The following is a 9,194-nucleotide window of genomic DNA, read 5'->3' on the forward strand; positions in this document are numbered from 1 at the left end:
AATTAATACAAATGACTTTATTACAAATATTAATTTTAATTTTCTAAATAGGCTTAGTGCACATGCATTTCACATATCTTAAAGAGAAAAAAAATTACCATCAAGGTAAACTCGTGTATTTCGGACAAATTGTCAAAAATTTTCGTTTAAGTACTTTATTAAGCCCAATAATTAATTATGAATTATCATCATTTTTGATAATATAAAATTTTGAAAACGTTTGGTTAATTATTTCCTTTTTTGAATTTGAAAGTTAATAAAATATAGAAAAAAATTAGTTCCTAATCAAAGTTCTGTAGGTATTATGTATATAGTAGAATTTTTTATCATTTATAATATTTATCACTAAATTAGAATATATCGAATATATCTATACAAATCAGATATAGATAACTAAATGTATCGCGTTCTGATTACCCAATTCAAACACAGATAATTCAGAATAATTATGTTTGTATCATTTTATAAAATAGATGTAAAATAAGCACAATGTAAGTATAAAACATATACAAAATAAGTATAGACTTTTTATAGTGAGATTAGTCACCGGTGGTGAAATTATGATATAATGCTGGCCAGTTTTTATTGGACTTTTAATCTGGTTGAAAGTACATCATAATGCTAGTACGGTGACCAAAAAATTAAATATTATTAAAAGATACTAAAAAGTTACTTTGAAAATTTAGATATAAAATAAGTATATTTTAAGTATTTTTAAAAACTTATTAATAAAAAAATTAAGTATATTTTACAAATACTTTTAAAGTATTTATATTAATAAAATACTTTGAAATTTCACTATAATTTTAAATATTAATGTAAAATAAGTATATTTTAAATATAATAAGGATGTTTTAAGTATAAAATAAGTATAAAATAAGTATGTCGACTTTTTATAGGGATATATTATTACGTAATGATTCTAAACTATTCTCTATATAATCTACACTAGAAAAGTTAATATTATTAATAAAATTAAAAGAAGAATTTGAAGAAAAATTTAAACGACTATCTAATTTTTTCTTTTTAGTAATAGAAAGATTTTTCTCAAGCACAACTTGAAGTTCGCATTGCGGTTTCCAAATATTATTCATTACCTCATTATATGTAAAGTCATGTAGATCTCCAATAATAGTTCGAACGACTTTGTCATTAAAAAATAATGATTTAAGATAATTAGACAAGGTTATAGAAACGAAACCTTTGATAAAATCAATAAAAGTTAAACGGTTATTATCTATAGACCAAACCCAAAAGTTGTCAAGTGAATTAATATTTGTGAGAGAGACATGACAAAAATCACTTTTTATATTATTATTAATTGCCGTCAAAATAAAATGTTGAGAGTCTCGTACAATTTGTGAAGTATATTCACGTGACAAACATATGACCATATATGATTAAAATCTTTAATAACATCACTACAAATAGGACACAACCAATTGTCATATATGTCCAGAAGAGATTTTTTCATTTGCTCGATGGTGGGCAATTCTTCCATCAAAAATTTAAGTTTTTCAGCTTTCTTTCGAGAAGATTTGAAAGTGGTAATATTGGAGGAATTATTACCAGACAAAACTTCAAATGTTGATTTCCAATCAATGTTAGTACGACGATATTTGACATTTCGTGCAAGATTAAAAAATTCTTCAAAACCTCTAACTTTAGACGTTGAGATATAAATTTCCTAGAAGATTGTTCAACTTCAATATTATTCCAGTTTAAGGTATAATGAATATTTTTCATGTTGTCTGTTAAGAGCGTAATGATAGAACTATTATTATTATTATGAACTTCACTACATTTAGAGTCAATAAATTCGTTCCATGGGTCACTAGAATGTGCTTTGACATATATAAGTTGAAGTTTCAAATTAAGAGAAGTAACAATTTCATTAATTTGATTCCAAACAATATGATTACTTCGTAATTTGAAAATAGATTGTAAGTGAGGATCAAAATTCGTAGCCCTGAATTTTAACCAAGTATCAATAGCGTTATTAATATAAATAAATAAAGACACTATGTATTTTATTGTTTGTAGACGGAGTTTATAATTTTAATAAATATTATTATGTGCTGTAATAAATTTTATTATTGGTTATATGATTACTACTAGAAAATTTTACCAATTGGTTATTTAACCATAAATTGACCTATAAATTGACCATAAATTGACCATAAAATTGACCATAAAATTGACCATAAAATTGACCATAAATTGACCATAAATTGACCATAAATTGACCATAAATTGACCATAAATTGACCATAAATTGACCATAAATTGACCATAAATTGACCATAAATTGACCATAAATTGACCATAAATTGACCATAAATTGACCATAAATTGACCATTAATTTACCATTGATTGACTATAAATTGACCATCGATTGACCATAAAATTAACTATCATTCGTCACCAATCGGTCACCAATCTGTCACCAATCTGTCACCAATCTGTCACCAATCAGTTACCAATCTGTCATAAATCTGTTACCTATCTGTCAACAATCAGGCAGCCTGATAAGTGACTGATTAGTGTCAGATTTTGGTGGAAATCAGGTATCAATCGGGCAGCTTGATTGGTATCAGATTGGTAAAATCAGGCATCAATCAGGCATCAATCAGACACCCGATTGGTAACTGATTGGTGACTGATTTGACACTTTTTGACCTGTGATAAGTCGCTGAGATAAATATAAATAACGCAAGTGTGGATGTCACGTATATGGTGACGGTTAGACATCACATCTTTCCGAGGTGGTGTGGTAAGATCATTCCAAAAGTTGTAGTACAAAAATATTAAAATAAAACTATCGTTCAATACAGATCAACCATAAAAGGTAAAGCAAATATCAAAATCACGTAATTGAAGTTATGTGATATATGACATCTGTGCAAAAATTGCCGGTATTGCTGAGGTAGTTTTTTAATTGCTGAGGCAAAACACATGTCACCAGGATGCAACGCAAAGTAGTATAGCATAACGAACATGCCACTGGTAAAAAAATGATTTATCCTACACATATCTTACACATATTGGGTATTCAAAATGTAGAAAATCATATACAAATAATACACATATCATACACATATCGGGTACTAATATATATATCATACATATATCAGGTATCTGATAGGTATACTATATATATAAGTACCCAATACATCAGGAAATTTTATAGCGCGAAAAATTGCGTAAGTTTACGATTTTGTAAGTTTACGAAAGTTTATGGCATAATATTTCAAAAAATTTCAAAATATTACGTAAGTTTACAATTTCGTAAGATTTATGTGATATTACGGTTAAAATATTACATAAGTTTTCAATATCGTAAGATTTACGCAATATTACGGTCAAATATTCTGCAAATTTACGAAACTGTAAACCTGCGTAATATTACGGTTGAAATATTTCAAAAATTTACGAAACTGTAAACCTGTGTAATATTACGGTTGAAATATTTCAAAAATTTACGAAACTGTAAACCTGCGTAATATTACGGTTAAAATATTTCAAAAATTTACAAAACTGTAAACCTGCGTAATATTACGGTTAAAATATTTCAAAAATTTACAAAACTGTAAACCTGCGTAATATTACGGTTAAAATATTTCGAAAATTAACGAAACTGTAAACCTGCGTAATATTACGGTTGAAATATTTCGAAAATTTACGAAACTGTAAACCTGCGTAATATTACGGTTAAAATATTTCACAAAACTGTAAACCTGCGTAATATTACGGTTAAAATATTTCGAAAATTTACGAGATTGTAAACTGCATATGCAGTAGAACGTATACAAGGGGCATGTGATACTATTGAATAATCAAAAATAATATAAACACCTTTTCTTTTATATAAAACACCTTTTTTTTTAAATTTGGGAAAGCAAATTTATTTTTATTTACGAATTTTTTATTATTTACAATTTTTATGTTAAAAATTAAAGTAAATTCTAATTTTTATTATAACTTAATAAAAAAAATACACATTTGATACTTGTTCGCTACTATTTTATAAAATAGTACCCAGGCTGTACGGCGTGGACGTCAGTATCAGTCACAGCCCAAAAAAAACGTGAGTCTCCAGCAGGACCCCGCTTACTCCTAATAGAGGTCTCCGGGAAAAATTTCAAATTTACTAGTAATTTTACCAACCTTTTTTGTCTCATAATTTTACCTTATACATATAGTGACCTTTTAAAAATATATTGAATTTTACCTTAAGTTTTCAGTAACCTTAAATTTTTGGTAATCTTAATTTTTTGGTAATTTAAAAACATTTAAAAATATCAAAAATAATCAATTAAATTTATTATTAATGTAACTAACTTTATTATTATGTAACTATTTATGTAATTTTATTTATTATTTATATAATTATTTGTATATACATTGCAATCTTTGAAAGATTTCTTCTTTTTGAAAAAATTGGAATATTTCACGTGCTTCACCAAATATTGTTAATAAATCAGATACTTCATCTGTAATATAATCCAATTGATGACCTAAATGATATACTATTTCTTTATAGGGAATATGTGTAAACAAATACCCTCCAATACGTGACTGACGAGTAAACATCCCTCCATATAAATGTATATACAAATAAATTGATACATATGAAAGACTGTCAATAGAATCTACTCCTACATTAATATGAGCATGACGTTCACCAATTTTTTGGTATTTAGCTATTACTCTACCAAGACATAATTTATTATCAAAAAGGATAATAATAAAATTTCCATCTTCTAAAAGATGACTTTCTGTTACATTTGCTAGTCCTATTTCACGAACTATAAATAAAATAATTTTAATACAATATATTTTTATAATAAAAATACAATAATTATATACAGTAATACCTGGTATATTTTTCAGAATTCTAATATCTGATGCTCTTTTTCTCATATCCCATCTGTTAAATCGAGGCTTATTTGCTGTAAATTCATCACTTTCTTGTAAAGTTCGGATAAGATCATTAGCAGCATTTCTTTCAATTATTTCATGTGAATTATCACTCATATTAATGGTTTTATTTCTAAGACCACATATTCTTTCTACCCGCGAAAATGCATTGTGAGACTTTCTAATATTAATTATATTTGAAACTATTAAATTTCCATTTGCATCAAATAAAGTTTCCTCTGGCTCCTGTGAATTGTTATTTATATTATTAAGAAAAGATTGATTAGTATTTGATGTTATATATTGAATTTCCTCTACTATTATTTGATTTGATATTTTATTTTGAAAATTTTCAACATTATTCTCTTCATCAGAATCATCATAATCTCCACTATCAACAACATCATCACCAACATTTTCACTATCATTTTCTAAATCTCCAATACATCCATTTTGAGCAATTTTTGCTGATCGAGAAATTTCAAGTGCTGCTCTTTGAATCATTAATTCCTCATTCTCATTAAAAAATGTATCATTTTGACTTTCTTGTTCATCAATTTTATCTTCATTATTTTGTTTTTCTGTTAATTTTCATTATTATCTTGTATTAAATCATCCGCTAAACTATTATTATTTACAAAAACAATAGGTGTTAATTCTAGTTCATTGGATACTAAATTAACCATTTTTGCAAAATTATATGCATTTTGATAAGCAATTCGGATTGCATCATAAATTTCAGAGTTAGAAGGCCACTTTCGTAATATTTCTAAAATATTTGAATCAATACTACGTGTATCAATATCAATAACATAACCTATTTTGATTGAATTAATTAGTAATTAATTTTAATTTATTGTTATATGAAAAATTTTAAAATTATTTACCTGACGCTGATAATTTATCCTTATCACACTTGAATTCTCCATTTCTAATTATTTTATCATGGTACATTACTTTTCGCATTACTTTAAAAAACTCATAAGCTGTAAAATCTGGTACAAGTTGTCTTACAATTCCAAATACATGTTCGAGTGCTTCAGTACCATGCTCCCAAGGTAATAATGGATAATCAGAATAATAGTCTCTATGTGCAATAATAAGCAAAACTAGAGATTCTGCTAAACTAGTAAAAATATTATAGCTTTGCAGCGAAATATTTGATGATTAGAAATATTAAAAATTAATAGCTTCGTATTTCCAAAAAAATGAATTACCTAATATGAACATATAAACAAAAAAGCCGGTTTTTCCTGGTGATAAAATACCATCTTTCTGACATATTGATATTAAATCAGAATGAAATGTTCAATATGCGGCGGCATCATCCTGTTTATCAACATTACATACATCTCTAACACAAATAGGTGAATTAGGAAATTGAGCCAATTCAAGTAATTGATCATAACGAATAGTATCATTTTCAAATGCAAGTAATTTTGAACCATAATGTATTTGATTTCTTGCTGTCTTCTTAGCGTGCTTTGGACACTGAACACGGATGATAGGGCGGTTGTTATAAATTGGAGCACGAAAGTTTATTCCATAAAATGAATCTTCAAATTCCAAATATTTTTCAATACTTTCATTATTTATTATTTTTTCTTGCGCTTTCATTTCTGCAATTGCTCCATCAGCACCAATACTTAGTAGGTTTATTCCTGCATGAGCTGTCATATTTATTATATCAAGCAGAAGTTGACTAATTTCAGTAGCGCTTACGTCCCCTTTTGTTGGTATTGCTGCGATCATTACTGGTGAAATTTTACTTATTGGAATCTAAATGATTAATATTAAATTTTATACAAATAGGTCAGTCATTGAATTAATAATTTATAATGAATAGATTAATCTTCTCGATTTTACCCATCTTGCTAAAAAATACGCTTGATAATAATTTCAAAATGTAAGATTTCGAATTCACTACTCCCAGTATTCCCAGCAAATTAAAATTTTGTACTCCAATTACCTTTAGGATAAATCCCCTAATTTGATTAGCTACAGCATTATTTTCTCGAATTAATTTCATTGTGGCATGTATATCTTCGTATGTAGAAACTTTAGTTTGATTGGAAGGTAATACCGATCCCATTATTGCTCCAAATTCTTGAGAATATACAACTTTTGGTCGAAGCTTTGTACAATCAGTCATTAAAATTACTGGTCCCTTCCAATGGTAGTCACTAGCAACCTTTGCAAACTGCACAATATTCTCAAATGATAATTCTGGATTAGTGAATACATCCTGATCTTTAGCTCGTTGTCGCCTAAATAAAGTTTTAATATTAATTATTAAAAGTAAATAGTTGATTAAATTAACCAAATCTATTTTACCTGATATGTTGTAAACTCATGCCACCAAAAGCATTTTTAAATATTGAATAGGTTCTTGAGCTTTCAGACAGCAAGCTAAAAAAATACAACAAATGTTCTGAATATCTAAGACCATTTTTTTTTTTACCACGTTCTTCCAAATTTTTGATCTTAATCATTAAAGCAGCTAATTCGGTAAAGGTTTTATTTGAATTAAATGCACCCTTTTGACCCAATTCGGCTAATTCTAGCCAAATTTTTGCTTCTTGATCATCAACACTGACACGATATAATCTTTTCAAATTAACATTTTGGAGAGTTTTAGTGAACTCATAATGATTAGGTATAAATTTTGCTGTAGTATCATCATTACGCTTCTAAAAAATATATTAATACGTTAAAATGATTGTAAATAATTAATAATTCAAGATTTAAATCATTAAAATACTTACTTCATTTAAAGCATCTCTAAAACGTGTATTATCACGTATAGCTTGACAACTTATGCAAATACCACTTGGATGTTGTGTTTTTCGCTCACAACTCATACTATATATTGCCTTAAGATCCTTATCAATACGCCATTTATAGGTCGATAATAATTCACGTTGCAAAATCTTTTTTTCTTCAATTGTTAATCTATTTCTTGAAAATCCCTTACGTCTCGGAAATTTATCTGGAAATAAATTATATGCAACTATGTAATCTCTTTTTCCTCCTCCATATTGTGTTGGTGTAAGTAAAATATAATCCAAATATTTATCACCATTAAGACCTTGACATGAAACATATGATTTTTGAACAGGTGTATCTTCATCAAATTCTAAAGAGTGTTTTTTTACAAAATTCAAAATGCTAGGTTGTCCTTTGCTTGTACCATTTTGAAATGAACACCCACTTCCAGAAGCATGAGTTTCTAAATTTTTTACACGATATGTCTTATCTAACTTTACTTGCTTACCGCATATACATTGAACGGATTTAGAATTTATAAGCTTAAAAAAGTTTGGGTGTACTTTTAATTGATTATATCGTAATCGCTCATCATTACTTTTATATACATTAAACATGTTTTATGTCGTATTTTATGTCGTGTTTTATGTCGTGTTTTCTGAAAGGAATTTTTACATGATGAGATATATCAGATCAAATCTTGTCTCAGGTGACAGAATTGTCAGGTGAGATGTATGAGTACGATCTGAGGAAAAAAAAAGTTCACGTAATGTTCTTTTAAATGCATTAAAAAATGCAACGATTTTTTCAACTTTTAAAATACTATGCTAGAAAAATTATCATTATCGTCAACTGTGATTTCCAATTTATTTTGCTTATACAATTTGAATGATAAATTTAATAGCGAAAAATGGTACAATAAAAATTATTATTCATGTATTTTAATAAATTTAACGAAAGAGAAAGATAAGAAAAATATATTTTAACAGATTTAACAAAAGAGGAGGAGAGAGATAAATGTATGTTAATAGGTTTAACAAAGAGTAAGATGGGATAATTTTATTATTGAGAAAGGATTAACACTCATTATGCTGTTACTAAGACAAAAAATGTATTTTTATATAACAGTAAAATATATATATATATATATAGTATATGCGATGTTATATATTAAATTTTACCTTGTAAAACTGGAAACCTTGGAAACTTACTATGAAAATTTACCATACGCATCCGGTAACCTGTTTTAATTTTACCTTATAATACCGGTGACCTTTATTTAACCTATATTTAATTTTACCTTACCCTATTAAGAGACCTATAATAACAAATTATTATGAAATTTACCTTATATTTCCGGAGACCTATATATGAAGTAAGCGGGGTCCTTCTCCAGCTGATATTTGGTACGGACTGGGTCTAGCTACTCACTTAATAAATAATAAAAAAATAAAAATAATTATCTTCTTCTACGATACATAGGTAAGTTTCTCCTTGCCCTACGATC

At 27.2% G+C, this 9,194-nt stretch overlaps 3 protein-coding genes across 3 annotated transcripts; all 3 read right to left on the reverse strand.

Moving 5' to 3' along the window:
- Positions 1-4,390: 4,390 nt before the first annotated feature.
- OCT59_008718 (uncharacterized protein) lies at positions 4,391-5,425 on the reverse strand (the record flags this gene model as incomplete). The annotated part of the gene is made up of 2 exons (XM_066142707.1): positions 4,391-4,809; positions 4,879-5,425. 2 exons carry the CDS (start codon positions 5,423-5,425, stop codon positions 4,391-4,393), a joined length of 966 nt encoding a protein of 321 aa, XP_065999563.1.
- An 80-nt stretch (positions 5,426-5,505) lies between these two features.
- OCT59_008719 (uncharacterized protein) lies at positions 5,506-6,203 on the reverse strand (the record flags this gene model as incomplete). Its single annotated transcript, XM_025309668.2, has 3 exons — positions 5,506-5,738; positions 5,809-6,065; positions 6,190-6,203. The coding sequence occupies 3 exons, from the start codon at positions 6,201-6,203 to the stop codon at positions 5,506-5,508; spliced, it is 504 nt and encodes a 167-aa protein (XP_025165686.2).
- Positions 6,204-6,229: 26 nt separating this feature from the next.
- OCT59_008720 (uncharacterized protein) lies at positions 6,230-8,304 on the reverse strand (the record flags this gene model as incomplete). The annotated part of the gene is made up of 4 exons (XM_066142708.1): positions 6,230-6,700; positions 6,891-7,188; positions 7,256-7,611; positions 7,687-8,304. The coding sequence occupies 4 exons, from the start codon at positions 8,302-8,304 to the stop codon at positions 6,230-6,232; spliced, it is 1,743 nt and encodes a 580-aa protein (XP_065999564.1).
- Positions 8,305-9,194: the final 890 nt, after the last annotated feature.

This window comes from Rhizophagus irregularis, chromosome 16 (genome assembly GCF_026210795.1).
Source record: "Rhizophagus irregularis chromosome 16, complete sequence".
NCBI classification, from domain to species: domain Eukaryota; kingdom Fungi; phylum Glomeromycota; class Glomeromycetes; order Glomerales; family Glomeraceae; genus Rhizophagus; species Rhizophagus irregularis.